This window comes from Bidens hawaiensis, unplaced genomic scaffold (genome assembly GCF_021521415.1).
Source record: "Bidens hawaiensis isolate Kalapana, Puna unplaced genomic scaffold, B.hawaiensis_p1.1 tig00004003_1, whole genome shotgun sequence".
Lineage (NCBI taxonomy): Eukaryota > Viridiplantae > Streptophyta > Magnoliopsida > Asterales > Asteraceae > Bidens > Bidens hawaiensis.
The window spans coordinates 337,993-359,083 of record NW_027491234.1 but is presented as its reverse complement, the minus strand read 5'-3'; the positions used below and the strand labels follow the sequence as shown (position 1 = coordinate 359,083).

Here is a 21,091-nt window from a genome sequence, read left to right as displayed (position 1 = left end):
CACTTCTGTACAATATTATAGCCAAACTCAAACTAGAATCCAGTCAATCGGACTCAAGAATACCCGATTATTAAAAACTGTACAAATCTAAACCTAAAATACAATCTAATGATGTTTAAATGTTCTCTGATGTTTGAATCAATAGCAAAAACAAAGAAATTTCACTGAAGAACTCATAATCAAAACCCTAGATCTACCCGATGGTTCAGATGAACCGTTAGATCCAAAAAAATAACATAGATGAAGATGATGGTGAAGTGTTGTTATCCCGCTGGTGAAGGATCCATGATGATCAAAAAGATATGGTAACAAGATGTAGATTGATGTTTGGATGAAAGAAAGGTGTTATTGGGTTTATAGAGAAAGAGAGAGAGAGAGAGGGAGGGAGAGAGAGAGAGAGAGAGTGCAAGAGTTTTAGAAGAAAAGTGTTGTGTGAAAGATATGTTGGGTTTAACCCTTATATGCCTATCTCGCGATAGGGTCAAAACATCTCGAGTTTTAAATGAATATACACTCTCAACCCTCGGTCTTTAAAAATATTTACAGATTTAAACCCAAAAAACATTTACACACCGAATCGGAACGCTTGGTTATATACAAGTTTTATTTTGTCGGTCCCGACGTTAACAACACTTGCATAGTGGATCTCTTAATATAAACGTAAGATTAAGAAAAGAGTAAAACAAAAATAAAAAATTAAAATGAAAATAAAAGTAAAATTAAAAATAAAAATAAAAAAATGTAAATAACTTAAATGGATATCTTTAAGTTAAAAATAAAATAAAACAATATAAAAACAAAAATTAAATAAAATAAAAGAAGCAAATATGAACATAAAATCTTTCTGGTAAATCAAATGATATGTTTTTGTTTTTTTTGAAATAAATTAAAAATCTTTTTGGTAAGATAAAGTTAACTCAATTTTCTCCTCTAAAATTGTGACATATTTTAAAAATATTTACAATTTTAAAATTTAAAACATAAAAATTGTAGGTCCTCTAGATGGATCTTAAGACTTGACTCGGATCAATTCGTGTTGTTGGTTAGCGGAAATCACCAACGACACTCGGATCTCGGATCTTAGTTTGTTTATGTAAAAGAGAGAAAAAGGAAAAGTGGAGATAGAACTTTTTATTTCCAAGAGTTGTGAAAGAATTGGAGAGTTGGAGAAATGGGTTAAGTGGCACTTTTATAGGGTCCCCATTTCTCTAATACTTACAAAATAAATGTACTGAGTACGCACTACACCGACTAAAAGCAAACTAAAACGACATATACAATCCTAAAAACAATATATAATATTGGCCCTACAATCTCCCTCTAGGATTGAGTATGTCGAGGAACATTCGTCAAGTTCTTTGCTTCTTTATTTCTTGAAACTTAGTATTTGTCTTGATCCAGGATCTTGAACCATATTGGATCTTGAACAATGCTTTATTTTCTAGTCTTGTAGACTTGAATTTCCATCTTATTTCTGGGAAGGATCGGCAACAGCAAATTTTAGAAACATCAGATGCGGGAGGCTCGACATCTAATTTTCTTTTGTTGACTTTCTTGAGCCGACTGGTTTCTTTCCTTGTCTTCGAATGCAATCAGTTCATTTTTAGCTTCAACCACTAACTTTCACGTTCTCGTTTTCTTTTAAGCGCTTAAGCATCTGCAACTCCAAGCAGACTTGATCTTGATCTACCCGTCCGTGTACACCTGCACAAAACTTAGAACGAATAAGATTCGTTCACAGACCCTCTTGAGGGTCAAAGAAGAATTCGTTCACAGGCTCTCCCAATTTCAGCCCCTCAACTTGTAAGTGATTTGTTTAAGTCCTAGGTTTCCAACAAACATTGCATGGACGATCTTAACAACAAAACACATTATTTTGAATAAAATAAGGTTTAATAAAATATGTACGAACATAATAAAAACTTAAAATCTTTTTGGTAATTTCATATATTTTAAAATAGTGAAAATATATACATAATGTTTTGAAGTTGAAACATAAATAAAACAAAATCAAAATAAACAATAAAAGATATGAGTAAAGATGAAATTAATATTATATATCAATAATATTTACAGAATTTTCTAACGATTTTAATATTTTTGTGAGAAAGATCACAACATGGAATCATATTGATTTGCACAGCCCTAGATTGCGTTTCCATTTTGATATTATTATGTCACAATTTCATCACCGACTGTAGATATCATCCATTTGTTTAACCTGACAAGTCTTTTGATGCCAAAGTGATACGTTTAAAGTACAATTAGGCACGGTGCTTATGTGGTCCCCATTTAATCAGACATGTTACTGATTCCATCATATCTCAGGCTTACTTTGTGTTAACATATCACATCAACTTGACTTAAACCTTTCTTATTTGATCACAATACTCTTATTAACATACTTGACACTTTATGCTTTATTTTTGCACACTTGACGCAATCTAGAAAGATTAAAAGAAAGCAGAAGATTCAGGGCCTTAACAATCAGGTCTTGTATGACTACAAACAGAGAAAGTTCAAGACTTGAATCAAAATAAATGAAGAAATAAAGCAGAACTTAAAATCCTAAGATAGACTCTTTTTTTGACTCTTTTTCTTAATTTTTCTTTCCTTTTTCTGTTTTTCTTTTTCTTTTCTTGACTCTTTTGTTTTTCTTTTTTTTGCCTTTCTATGAGGCTTTTCTTGACTCAATGAGAAAATTAAAAATTGACACATATTTCATAAGACGACTGTGATCAAGTAAAGAGAGGCTTGGGTATGACATGTATAATTACATTTTTGCCTTCATGAATATGACTTCACGGAATCATGTAACTGCTTCATAATCGCATATCCACTTGTACCGGAAGGAATTTAGGTTTATATCACCCGACACTTACTTGTTTGTCAAGCCTACCTACATATCTGTGAATGATTTTGTGGACTTTTGATCTACTCTTTTCATGTGCTAAGATCATTGCATACCAATGTACTATCATTTTTCAAATGGTCGGATCAATTCTTAATTGAAAATTTTAAATATCCGACTCCCTCTACGAAGGAGCTCCCTCTAAGCGGGATAATACTTTTTGAATTTTTGAAATTTTTCTTTAATAGGAGTAAAATATTTTTGTTAAGTCAAATGACTCGTTTTAGTTTTTCTTGAAAGCAAACTAAAAATCTTTTTGGTGAGTTAAACTTAACTCAATTTCTCCCTCTAAAATTGTGATATATTTGAAAAATATTTACAATTTTATATACAAAAAGATAGATAGGTTGTTTTAATCAAAATTGATCATGCCGAACGATTCGACCAGAAATTCAAATCGGGTATGATCGATGACTTTAGTGAAATCATGCCAAGCGATTCTACAAGATATAGAAATCGGGCACGATCAAAATCTTTTGTAAAGAGGTCAGCAAAGTTGTAATCGGTATGGACCCTTTGGATATTGACAAGTTGTAATCGGCATAGGTCAGATTGAACACGGGCCAGATTGAACACGGAAATCAAACAAAAGATCTGGTTTTAAACCGAACCTAACCAAAATAGAAATGATAATTAATTGATTATTACATAGATATATTTTCTACAAGTTGCCAACTTGCCATAACAGAATTAATTGTACACATAATAATATTAAAAGTTAAAGTGGGTTTTATTAATAAATTATGGTTGATCGAATTAATCTTTTTTTCCATGTGGGATCAATCAAATAGAGTTTAAAAGTGGGTTTATAAGGATTTTTAAATTTGATAAAAAAATGGGCTTGCAAAAGATTGAACGGAGATATTAGGTTTTTGTGAAATTGAAACTACCAAGTAATCTAAGAACTTGTTGGTATACTATTTTTGTAAGAAAATAACAAATATACTTACGTAATAATGAATATTACGTTAACAAATTTTATTTTGTAACTAGATTTGGTGTTGATTATCTATAATACTTCTCGACCAACAGCATTTTGTAGAATATTTGGAATAATATTACGAGAGGATTAATTAAAAAACAGAAAACGAGTACGCATTGTAAACTTATGTCGCCGTCGCATTGCGCGGGTACCTACTAGTGTGTGTGAGACACTTAGTGATTATAAGCCAACATACTCAATTATAAATCACCAACGTGTAGTGTAGTCGGGTTAACTTGGTCAAACTTTTATCAAAGTCAACAAAAGTCAAAATTTAGTTAAACACAAATAAACAATGGGATTGTTTGGATACTAGGGGTTCTATGAACCCTCACACATTTACTTACGTACTTGTGTACTTTAGAATATACCTGTACGCGATCTTTTGCTTTAGTGTTGACTTTGCTTATCAGCATGCACTCGAGTTTTCATAGCCCCTCTCTTTTACTTATTCTTTATGGGGAGAAAGCATGGAAAAACCTTTTTGGATATTGTAAGACTGTTTTTGTCACATGTATACGCCATGAATTTAACCACCGAAAGTACTCACACACATTGGACAGTTAACTAAAGAGATAATACTGAGTAGTACTACCGGGCTTAACAAACTCCACCTGTGTTAGTCACTCTAACTTGACTTGAGGTCAAACGGATTTAGCATTGACCTAAGCATTACCAACTTAGGGTAAAGACTTGTTGGGAGGCACAAACCAACATGTCACCTTCGATGGCAATGGACCCCACGCTATTGTATCATGAATACTAGAATAATTAACTAATACTAAAACCTTTTTTTTATATTATTGCATATTTATAGAACTTGTTTTTAGATACAAACCTGTGAATTTACCAACACTGTGTTGACCATTTTAGCATGATTTTCTCGGCTCACTTAGCTGTATATAAAAATTAGGATGAATCATGCATGCACAGATTAAATCAAATATCAAAGAATGCTTAGGGGTTTTCATGAAATGTTAATGTCTGGGTGCCTAGTTGCACAATCTGGGTTAAAATGTTATACTTGTTTATTCTTCTGTAAAACGCAATTTGTATTGTAACTATATTTTCTCATAACGAAGAGCATTAAAAAAATGATAACAATTAATATTAATTGGTTGTTCGGTATGACACATTGTTATCTCCTGATATGCTATGCGTCTCACGGTAAAACCCTATTAGTCAAAAATTGAAAGTGGACAATTAGGAAGAAGAAAAAGAAGTTTTCAAGAAAATACTCATTTTGGTAAGTAGTTTTCAAGTCTCTCATTTTAGTAAATAATTATTCCACCAAGACCATTTTAGGAAAAAGAAAACTCATAGTTAAAGCATTAAAATAAAGTGTTTCAAATTACCTTCGTTTCAATGTTTTTAATAATTACATGTATTTTCCAAATTTAATTTAACGTATACATATTATATCAATGAACTTCATATATTTGTTACAAACTTAATTAAACGTATACGTATTATATCAATGAACTTTATATGTTTGTTGAGAAATCATGCTATGGAATATTTGAAATGGTTAAAAAAATTAATGCATCACAAGGAAATGTCAATTGGAACTTAAAATCAGGATTAGCAAACGAGAAAACACAATTTTAAACAAAATGAAAACATATGTTGTAATAAATAATTTATAATTTACAATATTATAATGAAAATCTGTATGGTTCTTGCGTGACGATAATGACTGTCAAAATTAAATCACACTCGGTCAAAGACTTTTTGACTAGTAAAACACTTTTAAAAATTTTCCATACAAAGACACAGATTATTCACAAATATTTCATGGCACAAGAAAGACATAATGACATTAAATAGTCAAAGAACGTATTTAATTTATTTCTGGTATGAAAATAATTAGAATCGTGCAGATACACTTAATCTACTTACATTTCTCACAATATAAATTGGGGTATTGCAGATCATTAAGCAACAACAGAATTACCACCTTCAGTTAGTTCTGAAAAATGGTAAGAAATATGAACAACGTATTGGAGTCATGGTTTTTATTCATTACACTTAAATTAAGTAATCTTTCTTCTCCTCTTCGCAGGGTTTACTTATGGTTTTTGTGTTGAGCTTTTGCTACATTTTATTTATCCCACAAACTGTAAGAGCGATGACTTTTGATGTAACAACTTATGGAGCAAAAGGAGATGGGCACACAGATGACACCAATGTAAACCAACTCTATGACACCAATGTAAACCAACTCATGCACAATTGACTGTTTTCTAATTTATTGGTTCGTGTATGTAGGCTTTTCTTCAAGCATGGGCTGGTTTATGCAATGGCACGTCACAAGACCCGACGTTGGTCATACCACCAGGGAAGTCATTTCTAGTAGGCCCGATTATGTTCAATGGCCCATGCAGATTCCCGACGGTGAATGTTCAGGTAAAATGAGTCAATAACTGAGATATGCCAAAGGTTGAATCGATATCAAGAACACAAGATCTATGGGTGTAAAGCATTTACTGAAAATCAATTTGCCGCCCATCAAACATCAAATAGTATTTATTGTACATATTCTCGATTTATTTCTTGAATATGAAGTACCAAAACCTCATGTTTATATATTATTAAATAAGCCTCATGTTTATATATTAATTATTCTTAGTTTACATATCGTGCTCTTTTCCTTATGAGTACTTAAAGATTATGTTTACAATTTTTGTTACAAAATAATGTCTCTGTGCCATCCACATTTTCAATTCAAAATATACATATATTGCTTGCTAAAAAGGTAAAGACTGTTACTTTTACGATGATTATATCTTTTAATTTATTTTTCGTACAAGATGCATTTGTAAATGGTGATTTTTTCGCTAAACATTCACTTTTCTTGTGGTGCGAATGCGAAACCTAAAAGACAACTTCATGTGAAAACTTTAACTAATTAATAATTTTATTTTGTTTTGATGAATAGCTTTTGGGTAACATCATTGCACCAGATACACTGAGTGGATGGAGAGGTTGTGAAAAAAGCCCCATTTGGCTATCTTTCTCTTATGTGCCTGGACTCACAATTAACGGGGGTGGCCAGATCAATGGTCGGGGCAGGATGTGGTGGGGAAACACGGTTGGTTTACTGAATCTTGTTTGAGTTCTATTTCAAACAACATAAAGAGCATACTAACCTGATTTGTTTACCTCTGCAGACTGCAACCAGAAAATGCCAGCGCCCAACGGTAAGTTGTGTGGGACAACTCATATTGACAGCCCAAGCCTTCATATTAGCATTATTAATAGCCTAAAACATCTAAAATTTGAATTGTTTTAGGCTTTGCATTTCAATCAATGCAATGGTCTTCGACTGAGTGGGACAACTCATATTGACAGCCCAAGCCTTCATATTAGCATTATTAATAGCCAAAACGTCGATTTTGGAAATCTTCGAATATTAGCGCCTGAAAGCAGCCCCAATACTGATGGGATTGATATTGCCTCTTCCTCACACATAAATATCCATGACTCTAATATACAAACTGGTAATTGACTTATACCAGCTTCTTGCTTCTTATGCAATAATTAGTTTTCTTCTATATTGCAATGCTTCAACCATTTCGATACGATAAAAATAGGTGACGATTGTGTGGCTATTAATGGTGGCATATATGATATCAATTTAACCAGGGTGTTCTGCGGACCTGGCCATGGTATAAGGTAGCATATGACTAATGTTTTTTTTCTTATGTTATTGCCACATTTATACAAAGTTCCCCTCACATAGCCATTTATGCGTTTATGTAGTATTGGAAGCCTTGGGGAAAACGGACGTTATGACACAGTTGAAAAAGTGCACGTACGATACTGTAACCTCACTGGAACCACAAATGGATTACGAATCAAGACAGTAGCGGTAAAATTTAGTATAACCTTAAAGAAATTTTCTATCATTTTAAGATATCGTTTGATCTTTGTCATGTTCTTGTACCGCAGGGTGGAACTGGGTATGCTAAGGGGATCATATTTCAGGATATTTGGTTGGTAAACGTACAGAATCCAATCATAATTGATCAGCATTACAACATTAATACACGAAATGCTGTATATGTGAGCGATGTGAAGTATCTGAATATACACGGGTCCTCGGCGACAAATCAAGCGATTACGTTCGACTGCAGCGTAAGGTGTACTGGAATCTTTACAGACCAAGTTGGAATAACTGGTCCTGGCGTTTTTTCTTACTGTAACAATGCCAGAGGGATATTTATTTCTACCAACCCAATTGTTAAATGTCGTTAGCTAGATAATTTATACGTAACCCCCAATATATTGGGACAATATCCATGAACTGTAACAGAGTTTCTTAAATCAAAGATAACTACTCTATACTCTACTCTCAGTTCATTATCAAGTTTATATACATACATGGAGCATTTAGTTTTATCATAATACGATCTCAAAGGCAATTCCGGACTTCAATTCAGTTTAAATATTAAAATATAATTAAAAAGATGATGAGTCTACAGCATTTTATCAATTATCTACTTTTCTATTTTTAATTATTGGATTATAATTCTAGTTTTAGAAGATTTTTCTTATACAATTAAGATTTGTTTTTCTTATAAGCACACTTATTTTGTTCGAAATAGAAAAAATATAAGAAAATTGTCCCACGCCCTTTTTTTTTCTATTATTGTTCTTGGATATTGACCGTCTCGAACAAGGTCCTATCTATTTTACCAGACATAGGAAAACAAATGGGGGATGCAAATTTTTTGTTATTACAATGCTTCCTTACTACTTCTCGAATGGTAGACCAATTAACTTGATCAAGTGTATTTACAAAGTCAACTCGATGATTCTAGCCAGCAGGATTAAAGTGGTTATCAATTTAGTTATCATTAAAATCTAACTACTTTATTATTAAGTCACAGGATTCTAGAAGGTCTACCGATCATCCATGAAGCCTTGCATGGTTGAAGAAATCAAAACAAAAGTGGTGAACTTTAAAGTAAATTTTGAGAAGTCTTTGGATTCGTTGTTTCTGTTCTAATTTTTGGTGGATCTATACATTTTCTCTACCTATAGAATTTTGCTTTCGGGTTTGATTGATAACTTGACAAGCTATTTCACCAAGGCTTCTCGTCTGGCGAGGACTTTTTCGTATGTATTCTCTGATGCTATGTTCAGTCGCCCGTACTCTGCCTTAAACCATGGAGGAGTATCCACTTCATACGAGCGTTGCTAACCTGGGATTTGGAATCAAGGCCTCTGATTTCAGGGGCGTATCTACTACCAAGCTGCCCTGTGAAATTCCTTTTTTCTAATGTTATTGATATATTTTATCCCGATTCATTAAATATAAACCGAGGGGTGGCAAGGTCGATCTCAATGGGACGATTAGGAGGAGATCAAATCAAATATATTATTATTTAAGTTTATGTTTATCTTTTATTAGTTTCCTACTTCTAGTCAAATTGTGATTGTTAGATTTGAAAATACGTTTTGAGTTTTTTTATAATAATAACAGTAGTTGAAAGTTTGATGTTAAAAAGCCCATCACTGTTCCTTTCGATTTCTTTATAATTATATCATACCATTAAGTTGGTATTTTTTGTTTTGGTTTATTCAACCAACCCACAACCATATCTTTGCCATACACTATCCACCGTGGATGTCAAGTTTCGTTTCCGGGTCTACGATTCAAGAACACAATATATTCATAGATTATATATCCAATTTGTTACTCTAGCAATTGGTATCAAGAGCGTAGGCGATCTACGAGTTTTGGGAAGTTCAAAAAACGGTGTGGGGCGACTAACCACATCAAATCCGAAGCGTTCCAGTTGAAAGGAGTGCAACTCGCATTTTCGTTTTGATCAAACAGAACCTGAAGAAATTGAAGACCGTGTGTTATGGTGGATGAAACACTGGTTGTACAAGAAAGGGAACCAAGTTCAACTTCGTTGCAATGTCCGAAGTTAAGAAAAGCACACTACAACACGTGGGTTGTAATTATGGGATCAATTCTTGATGCTCAAGGATTATTTATGGGAGGTGGTGACCGAAGATGCTGTAGATGAGAAGAAAAACATGATGGAAACGGCTATTATTTTTCAAACCTTACAGGAAAACATGTTGATGCAAGTTGCAAGAACCCATAATGGTTGGGAGATTTGGGAATCATTACAGGTTAGATTTCTCGGTGCTGATCGAGCGCAACAAGTTCGCTTACGATCGTTAAAGCGAGACTTTAATCAATTGAAAATGGGAGAAAAAGAATATTTTGAAGACTTTGCCAAGAAGATAACGGAATGCACCACGCAATTTGTTAGTTTGGGTAATCCGATGGAAGAACTTGAACTTGAGAAAAAACTGCTCAATAGCGTTCCAAACCGTTTTGTTGCTATTGTAGCAACTATCGAACAATGGGACAATCTTAGCACTGTGGTTTTTGAAGATTGTATAGCAAGTTTAAAGGTGTTTGAAGAGAGAATCAAAGGCAAGGAAGCATTGGGAGATGGGAAAATTATTATATGCTAAAAACAATATCAAGGAAGACGGGACACCGATCATGACCGAAAAAATTATGCTCGACGTCGTGGCTCCTCGGGTTATGACCAACGGGGTCGTGGAAGAGGTCATGGTCGAGGTTCGAGTAGAGGACGGGGTCAGTATAATCAGAACTATGACAACCAAATAGACGGTAACAAACTGAACACAGACAACCAAGTTAGAGATGGCAATCAAGGTAATAATCGTTATAATCAAAATTAGGGTATAGATAAAAGCGTGTTCGGTGTTGTTATTTCAATGTTTTGGGCCACTTTGTGTGGGAATGTCCGAGATCACCGACTCAAGAATCTAATCTAAACCAAGCCAAGGCTAAGCCGCCGACTCTTATAATGGCCTCATTTGAAGTTGATGAAGAACATGTTATGTTAAATGAAGAGAAGGTTCATCCAATCCGTTACGCAAAGGACTCGCTAATCGATTCAATTTAGTATTTAGATAATGGGGCATCTAATCAAAATACCAGATGTGAAGCGTACTTTTCCCAAATTGTGTGACATTCGTGGCAAAACCAGGTACACCTTAGTATTCATATATCGATTAAGCAATTAATCACTTATTGCGTAACGAATGAAAGAATAACCAAACAGTCTGGTTATGACCCGGATATCCCGGTGGGGCATTTATAAGTGATATACGTTTAATATAAGCCAACATATTGATATTGATATAATAACTTGTTTAACGCTTATTAATCCATCACTTTAAACAAAATATCAACATATGCAGCTGCTACGCTCGGTTCCAGAACTTTCCCAGCCAAAAAGGGGTAGCAGCGCAGCTTGTTGCCCACTTGCCTTCTGTTTTGATGCAATCTAAACATTTAATAACATAATATATTAATATTTAAAAAAAATTAAACTCTTTTAAACATGTTTAATTACATATAAACATAGTTTGATTACCAAAAATCATTTCTAACCATGTAAAAACCCTAAAAATTGCCCAAAAACATATTTTGATCTTACACATGGTTAGTAACCGGGTTTGATAAGTTTTTGGACCATAAACACGGATTAAGAGGTTTAAATCGTGTTTTTAGGAGTCAAAAGTTTGGTTTAAAGCCCTAGCCGAAACCCTGAGTTTCAAGGCTGGTCTCTTGATGATACATGCTTGGTTTTGTGATATAGAACCTGTAGTTACATTACTTAGAAGACCAAGAACCCAGAAAGACGAGTAAAGGGTTGAAACAGTTGAAAACCGCAAAGGTATTGCCAAAATACTTGTTTAGGGGCCGTTTAGGATTAGATTGTGACGTGCTTGTTTTTAGCTTGTGAACTTTTGCAGGGACATCAGGGACCGTATGAATGAGTCCCTGTCAAAATTTGGTAATTTTTCTATCATCCGAGAATATATGGGGAATTTATTATCATTTAGTGACGTTTATTTCGGAAAAATACTTAAACTATTAGAAAAATTAAGAGATTTTGTGGATAACTTAGGTACGGCATAATATGATCACCTGTAAAATTTGGGGTTATTTGGAGAACCCTAGCTATGTTTTCTAAATTCGTGTTTATTCGAATTTTTACAATCGTTTTTGGCTGGAAAAGGTAACATGGAAAAAGTGTTAGGTTCTGAAAATTTTACAACTTATTTTGGGAGACATTTGGATCACTCAGGAAGTTTTTTGGATTTTTCTGAAATTGTTTGGTATAAACGGACGATTTACGGTTTAAATATAGCCTATAAAATAAAATTTTATAAATTAATAAATTAGTAAATAATTCCAGAAATATTTTTATAAAAATCTATATATTTTAATTGGTAAGTGTACAAATTTTCATAATTTAATGATAAAATAGATAATTAATTGTGCTAATTTGAACCTTAAACAAATTCAATTCTGATAAAAACCGATGGGTTTGTAATTAACGAACTCGTTGGAATATCAGAACATCAAGAGTGATCAAAAATCATATTTTTGGGTTAATTGAGTAAAAATGAACTTTTTTGTGAGAAATCCGGACAATCAGATGAATTGTGTGCGTTTTCCTCCAACCCAAACTAAATAAACGGAAACGAGCCCGTAGCAAATTCAGACATCTAATCTACAATCTATCTTTATAAATTTAATCATTTATCAACCAACACATTTATCCAAGTTTATGTGGTCATACCTGTTTTCCATACGCGTAAACGAACAACATAGCCCTGCAGGTGAAACGGGAAAACTGAGCCAAGTTCAGTTTTAAACATTAGACAATGAACAACGTCACAACCTAAGCTTATTGACATGATTTGGGCGTGACAGCTACGCCCAGACTAGCTATACAGCCCAGTTTAGTATGGAGATTATAATAATATTAAAATATTAATATTATTATAATATTGACTATATGGACTAAGTGATAGCAAGGGAAACGAACCCCAATCTGACATCGCACTGAGCCCTATTAAACTGTTAGTTTGATGACCCCTCTTTTCAAACTATTTACGAACTTTTGGGGTGAAAAGCATGTTTCTGTACGTTTATCTATCTGAAAACGGTTCAAGATATGAATTATGTAAATGCTCATATACGAAAAGTCCCTACAAACATAATGGTTGACTACGTGCCGATGAAAAGTGAATAGTATCTTTGATTGATAAATTAGATGGAGATACTACGAATGCCAAAACATTATGAAATTACATGTGACTATATGTTTATGCAAACACGCTATGAAATGTTAAACCTAACAAATTGGGGAATAACATGGTCTGTGAAGGCCATGGGTATAACGTGGTCTGTGAAAGCGATGAGGCTGTTGTGGGTGGAATGGATGCCACAATAGTAACAAACTAAAGTTGAGTATGACCTATGAGCCAAGTTCTGCTGCAACTTAATAAACAAAGTTGAGTATGGCATATGAGCCAAGTTCTGTGGCAACTTAATAAACAAAGTTGAGTATGGCCTATGAGCCAAGTTGTGCTACAACTTAATAAACAAAGTTGAGTATGCCTATAAGCCAAGTTCTGCTGCAACTAAACAAACTAACTTGATTATGGCATGAATGCCAAGAATATACTATGATTATACATATTTTGGGCGGAAGGGGGCCACAGTGATTGATTGTAGGTAGAAAATACTATATATATATATATATATATATATATATATACATACACACATACTATGTATTGCTTGATTTAGTTACTTGGAACCGTTGTAGGAAGAAGGGTGGCCACAGTGGTTGATTTTACGTGAGTAAATGGAGGCACGTAGCAAGAATGAACAGTCATGATCTCATTGTAATGTTTCATACTTATATCATAAACATACAAACATACAGATGTACATACATACCAACGTAAATACATATTTATATACGCGCATATATACAAACTATTATTGTCTGGGGTAGCTGAACTGATTTCGTTAAAACCTATGAAACTCACCAACTATTCGTAGTTGACCTATTTTCAACATGCTTTTCAAGTGTACAGATACTTGAAGTAGATTGAATATGTGCTATGTGTTTGGATTGTGATCAAGGCTGTGTGAATTGATGCAAGGGTGCGAGTATGAAGTAAAGTAGTTAACAAGACTAGTTTTGATTGTATCACATCGTTTGTAAAAGATGTTAAAACAATGTAATATATTGTAAACTTAGTTAGTAATGTTTCTTTATGAGCAATGTGTTTGATACCAGTTGTGTTTGTTACATTACCGTTTTATGCTACCACAAATCGCTTAACGGGGTGTGACAAATTGATTATCAAGTGAGCGGTTTGGTGAAATTTAGAGACGGGCCCAAAGTGAATATCAAAGGGTGAGGTTCCATATTTTCGATTGCAAGAATGGTGAGCAGCGGGTTATGAATGACGATTATTACGTACCAGCTTATGTAGCAACATAATGAGCATCAGTTAGTTAACCGAAAAAGGGTGTAAGGTTTGGATAGCAAATGACCACTTGTGGCTATACGAGGAAGGAGATCGCTTGCTAATGAGAGTCCCGAGAAGTCCATACCGACTTTATAAGATCAAGCTCAAAATTGGAACCGCGGTATGTCTTTTAGCTTTAATAAAAGACCAAGGATAGCTATGACACTCTGGACTTGGTCATGATAATTTTGAAATCTAAAATTATTATAAGTGGTGATATTCAAACTTTGCATGGTGAGCATGTTTCCAATGCATGTATGCTAGGCAAACATAGTAGAAACTCGTTTCCTAAAACCACTATGTTTCATGCCATGAGACTAGTAGAGCTGGTTCACATAATCCTAGGACGATTCGATTATAATTCTAGTTTTAGAAGATTGTTTCACTTTGTGACTTACCACTCGAACCCTAGGACGATTTTCCGGCCGATTTCACCCATAATCTGACTATTCCTTCTATCTATCATCACGGTATGTCAAGTTATTTGTTAATCTCATTCTTGGTTTCGGTTAAACCCACTTCATATCAAATCTGGTATAATCCGAACCCTAGATCCAAGTTCCTACAATATTCGGGTTAAACTAGGACAAATTGATATGTTTAAAATTGTTTGTATATTTAGACATGTTTTTTATTCGAAAAAGGTTAATATAAATGAGTTTAAACACAATTTTTGGCCCACTTTTGGTTGCTTTTTGGTTTGGGTCAGGTTTCACGCTATTGACCGACCCAAGTCCAAACCCACTAAGATAATTTTGGAAAACCGGGTTGATAAGCACGTTCGAGTCTTCAAAACCCTCAAGTCGTGCAACACACGAGCGGCGTTTTGCCTGGAAATAGTCGTAGTCAACGAAGAAAGTCAACCTACTACAGCCCACATCAGCACGGGTCGTGTTGAGCTCAGCACGGCCGTGTTGACTCTCTGGAAAAGAATCTCAATTTTTCGAATTCATGTAATCTGGATCTGTTTTCGTTCTAATCCCTTAGGATGGCCGGCTATGATGAGAACTACAAAGGGTTTGAGGAAGTTGACCACATTTATTTGTTGTTTACGGGAAATGAGCCAGAGAATGTCGAGGTCTGGAGGAGGTTAGCATTTATGAAAAATTGAGTGGAGGACCCACTGTATTTTGCATGTGAAGAAACACACCGCCAATTGAACCAACTTGATAGATACAATACTATAGTATCGGGACCATGGAGTCGTTTCCTGTCAAACAACACACAATATTATTGTGTGCTCACAATGGAGTTCTTTGCCTCCTTTCAAATAAAAAATGCATTATAAACGGATGACCTGTTTGAGGATGATATATTATCTTTTAGGCTAGGGGAAGGTGGTACAATTCATCCCTAGCAGCTTTTGGGTCAGTTTAGGGATTTACACTTATGAAGAGACGCAGATGGAAATGTGTCTCGCAGAAGGATACTCATTCTCGGGAGAAAAAGGAAGAGAGAGAAAAAGATATGTAGACACCAAAGAGAGAAAAGAGGCATAAAAGTTGCTCATAGGAAACCCTAAAGCAGTTTACAATGCGAGTCAGTGTAGGAGCACAGAGCTGCAGGATCCTCTCTTTAGGCATATCCACCTATACTGAGTCATAGTATCACATAGCACACTAAGAGCACAGGGGTAGTTAGTCTGAGATATCTATGGGCAATTTACTGCATCAAAGTACGTAAACATTGCAATACTGCTTACATGTTAGATAAAATGTGGGGAAAATGTGCAAAAAGCATAAGTATGAAGATGTTTAGGGGAGGGTGAATTGCTAGGTTCTACGGGGTTTACGGTACGGATTTTCGTGGAACTAAGGATTCAAAGCCGGTCCCCATAGACTTAGGCTTCTGCATGACAATGCGAATGGTCATCCACTTGCCCATAACTGGGGCCTATCACCCGGTGGATTCCGAGGGCAGAATTTGGAATCTGAGGCCCTAGTTGATTAGGACGAGGGAGAGGACATTCCCTTAGCACAGGTTCGCCGTGCCAGCCGTCGCCCCGATACACCACACACTAACTATGGCGCATGACCATACCATCCAGACCTATACTCATTTGCAGGACAACACTATTTTATGACCATCCGCGTTGACAACCTTAATGGAGAGATTAGCTATATTTGGGAGCAGATGGGCAGACAATAGCTCCCAAAGGACCAGTAGGTGTGAGGTAAGCCATAGGATCCCTAGTAGCTGTGTGAATACTGACTTGTGTTCATGAATTGCTTATTTGTGATGATTTATAGACATTTGTGTGGATTTGGTTGTTTTTATGTTTGAACAATTTAATATTCGTGTTCTTATACGGATGTTATCAGGCATTATTATTAGTAGTTATGTATGACGCCCACTTTCTGAGTAGCAAAGGTAAATATATACTAGTGCTTACATTATGTTTTATACCTTGTGTGTTGTGTTTGTGATTATATTTGTAAATTTTATGCAGGTAAGAAATGTTTTTAGTGCAAAAAACAACCCGGAAACTTGCAAGGAGATAACAATAGCAAAAGTTTTGTCTCAGCTCGTAGGGAAGTTAAATTCCTTTTAAGCCTAATTTTCCATTTGTTTTTGAATATTTTCACATTGAGGGCCATGTGAGATTCAACTGTGGGGATGGGTTTACACTTGGCCAAACCAAGTTTAAAAAGCGAAATTTTTGAACAAGTTTTTCAAATTTAATCTTTTTGCAGCAATAATAACCATTGGCTTTTTAAATATTTTTAGCAAACCGGGAAACGAAGAAATAGCAAGAAACATTAGAGCAAAATTAATATACCTCAAAAGTGATAAATTAGAAATATGATTTGTAATACTGAGACTAACTTTATGCAAAATATAGAATTTTCACCTAATCCTTCCGTTTGTGAGACTTAAGCCTCATGCAGATATTCAGAATAATACTCATATATTGGATACTTTTGAGTGAGTCAGATAATTCTTGCGGATTAAACTTGTTTTAAGTATTCTATTCGAGATCAAACAAAAGCCTGCATAAAAGAAAGGTAATATATTTCCAACAAAAACCACAAACAACCACATTCAAAACCAAAACAAAGCAAACATACCCTATTGTGATCAACCAAAACACTAAACCAACCTTGAAGCCCTATCCTACCAAATTATCCTTTCACCGGTAGAATTTAGCATTGGTCTTTCACCAGCTTACCCTAAAGAACTAGAATGCATTCTTTTGATTTCAATTTACTTTGTTTCCTACAATTCACAAAACCTAGGTTGCTTCCAGAACTTAAGGAGAGAATTTTTCTCTTTAGCAAGGAGGTGAAGAAAAAGTTGCACCAAGAGGAACAAAGGCCACCATTTATGGGATCTCTTAACGCTCAATGAAAAGAAGATAAAAAAAGATGCAATGTTTGGGCTGCGGAAATTAGTCTCACGAAGGAAGACGTGGAGTAAGTCAAACCAAATCCCAATACGAATATGCCTAACTAATGAGGATGGGGCTATGAGGCTCAAAGCTGAACGATCAATTAGAGATGGAAATTATGTTTAGAGCAGGGTTGAGGAAGAGTTGATCCATATCTTGGATAAAACTAGTCTTCACGATCTGACCTTAAAAGAGTCATTAGGATTTTAAAACAGCTGTTGATTCACCACACTTCGGGACGAAGAAAATAGCGAAGATAAGAAAAAGAAGAAAACTTTGAGAAGAATCTTGATTAGTCGTACTCCTTGGCAAAACACCCTTGCCAAAATACCCGACAAAAAACCGACCACCCACACACCAAAAGCTTTGGAAATATACTATCTTTTAACGTATGCAGCAACTCACAAAGTGGGTGGAGAATTGATCTCCCAACAAACATATTCTCTGTAAGTTGTATCTTGGCTAAGAGTGTTTATACATACATCATTACACGTATGTCCAGATTTAAAGCCGAGTGCTTGTGAATATTGCGAGCACGCGGCGTTTTGCATAAAAAGAAGCTTACTATAATTTTAAATAACATTTCATATACTAGCACATTTTGCTCTTATGAATTAACGGAACTTTCTGAAATTTCTCGGGATGTTTAGCTTCATTTAATGTGTTGTTTGAAGAATTTTTTTCAAAGCTTTCTTCAGGACAGGTAAGGTTCAAGCGTGGGGAGATTTGATATATAATAATTAATACACCTTTTTGGCACTAAAATATCTCCAAATACACGTAATATGGAAATTATATTAGAATAAATAGCCACTAATGTTTATAATTTCTAACTCTAGGTAAATATAACCTTAGGGAATCAAACGAACCGATATACGAAGAAAAACGGAGGAAAACTGTGAAAACGAACTCAACATAACCATGGTGAATCAAGGCATGACCATGTTTAGAAAATAAGAAGGAAAAGAAAAAATTCAAGAAGTCACAACATGGCCATGCTTACATAACACACCTCATGCTTAAAGTATAAGAGGAAATGACAAAATAGAAGGTTCTAAGCTCAACATGACCCATGTTAACTCTCAACACGCCCATGTTTATAGTATAAGAGAAAAAACAAAAATGAACACTTCTAGGCTCACCACGGCCGTGTTTAAAGGTCAACACGGATGCGTTCTTTCTCCTGTTGTGCCATCTGACAACAAGAAATTAATACAATAAGACAAACTGATCAACACGATCGTGCCCAACTCAACACGGACCATTTTGAGTCACCAGCTCAGCCTATAAATTGAATGCTCATCCACCACATTCAACACACCTTGAAGAACATTAAATCCACTTCAACCGCCTCCTTTCACCACCGTTATAGAGGGGATTATCCCGTCCATTCACCCTTTGAAGATCAAGGACATTAAGCTCTTGGAAGAAGTCATTAGCAAAAAACATTATTAGTCATCCAAATTGGTTAGATTGTTCTAATTTGATCATGTTTGTATCTTTTACTTTGTGGTATAACAATATGCTTATTATTGGCTAAACTTTCATAGTATCATTGTTTCTGTCTTCTTTCAAAACACAATCCAGAAAATAATCACTGTTAGATTTGAACAAACTAAAAAATGGTCGCCTCTGTGATCAGCTTACAAACAAAATCTAATTTGTAATATGTGAATTATATAATGCCAATTCTTGATTGAACGATGAAAATTATATCGCTTTAATTAGTCTACTTCAATTTGATGTCCCATTCCTTCTTCTAGCAATCGATTGATAGCATAATATTTGAATTTCGATAATAAAGATTTATAAGATAAGTTATGAAACATAGAAGTAACACGAGATTAACCAAAACATAAAGTATTAAAATGTTAATAATTAAAGTTAAGGGTAAAAATTAAAACGTGTTTGATAGTTTGAAAATAAAAAAAAATGTGAGAAGACAATTAAAAAATATAACAACATGATAACTATTTTAAATAAATTGTGATAATTGTGTCATTATAGTTTTAGTATAGTTGTAGGATTGTGTCAGATCATGGAAATTAAAATACTTCAATTAATTGAAGTAAAGTAAAGTGAATAAATCAAAGATCAAAGTGCCATTAAAGACCTTTCCTCTCTTTGTTACTTTACCACCCATGTCACCAGCAAAGAATACGGATCCACTATCAGACGGTTGAACGTCAAACAATAAATGTTCGTCTCCCGTCATATGTCGGGTGCAACTACCATTCAAGTACCAAATACTATTGGCAGGCCTTCTCGACTGACCCTACATGCATCAACAGTTAGTTAGACATGGGTTCCCGAGAAAAAATTATCTCGGGAAGATTAACCAAAATGTCTTCAAATTTTATATTACAATCTGAAAACTGTAACTTATTTATGAATCATCACTAGAAGAATAGTCCTTAGGAACCCATGCAGAAACATGCTCCTTGTTTTTGAAATGCTTGGATCTAGCCTTCTTTGTTTTCAAATAAAAATCCCCAGATTTTTCAATCTTTGGATTACTTTTCTTTGTCTTCGAAACTGTTTTTGGTTGATTTTTAGACTCTGAAATCTTTGAATCCCTTTTCTCTCTATCCTTCTTGGTTATCCAGAAAGACTTTTTCTTTTTCTTGGTTTTATCAACATCGGATCTCTCGTCCATTTCACTGGCACCACTTATAGCTTTATCAGTCTTTGATCCCGCACTGCTAGCAGTTGTAGATCAGACCTAATTTAACTGTTTTTGCATATCTCTTTGTTGTCTATGCCAGTTCTTGCAGTGTCTCATTCATATTTTCACAATTTTTAACAAAAAACTTGATAGGGCTCGGATTTTCAGTATCCTAGGCTAGCAATATGTTCAGGATAACCCCAAGATATGGTATTCTCCAAGGTAACCGGTATCCTAAATATATTGTATAATTAACAAATTGTTCGCTGTTCTTCCTTGTTTACCAGGTCAAGGGACGTTACCACGATTTCCTAAAGACTCGGACTTGCAGCTGGATTACTTCAAATAAAACGTGTTCATAAAGGAAACGTGGAAATCAAACGGCTAATTGGAAGGAGTCAATTATCTACTGAAAAATAGGAATTATTGTTAGCTAATTATTTGTATAAATAGAGCTCACTTGGATTATAACACACATCTTCTACCACTCGAGACTTAGCAGTTTCACACTCTGTAATCATGATCCAATTTAGCTCTACCACTTGTAACCGATTTTGTTATTAATAAACTGGTGGTGACAGTTTTCATCACTCGGGGTTTTTTTCTTTTTATCCTCAGGATAACGGGTTTTTTCCTCGCAACAAATCTCCGTATTCTAGCAATTTTGCATTCATTTCAAGCAAGCACCAAGTCCCATTTACTAATTTGGTTACAAAATCACCTTTGTTAATTTTTGACCAAAAC

The 21,091-nt window shown here is 34.6% G+C and overlaps 1 protein-coding gene across 1 annotated transcript; it reads left to right on the top strand.

The window, feature by feature from the left end:
- The first annotated feature begins 6,021 nt into the window (after nt 1–6,021).
- Nucleotides 6,022–8,150, top strand: LOC143624917 (putative polygalacturonase At3g15720). The gene is made up of 8 exons (XM_077095412.1): nt 6,022–6,081; nt 6,162–6,299; nt 6,832–6,984; nt 7,064–7,093; nt 7,186–7,393; nt 7,487–7,568; nt 7,656–7,764; nt 7,845–8,150. The coding sequence occupies exons 1-8, from the start codon at nt 6,022–6,024 to the stop codon at nt 8,148–8,150; spliced, it is 1,086 nt and encodes a 361-aa protein (XP_076951527.1).
- Nucleotides 8,151–21,091: the final 12,941 nt, after the last annotated feature.

Excerpts from the sequence above, each read along its gene's own strand:
- LOC143624917 (XM_077095412.1), top strand. The coding sequence starts at position 6,022 with ATGACTTTTGATGTAACAACTTATGGAGCAAAAGGAGATGGGCACACA. Across the intron at positions 6,300-6,831 it reads TCCCGACGGTGAATGTTCAG|CTTTTGGGTAACATCATTGC; the intron begins GTAAAATGAGTC and ends TTTGATGAATAG. Across the intron at positions 7,094-7,185 it reads GAAAATGCCAGCGCCCAACG|GCTTTGCATTTCAATCAATG; the intron begins GTAAGTTGTGTG and ends GAATTGTTTTAG.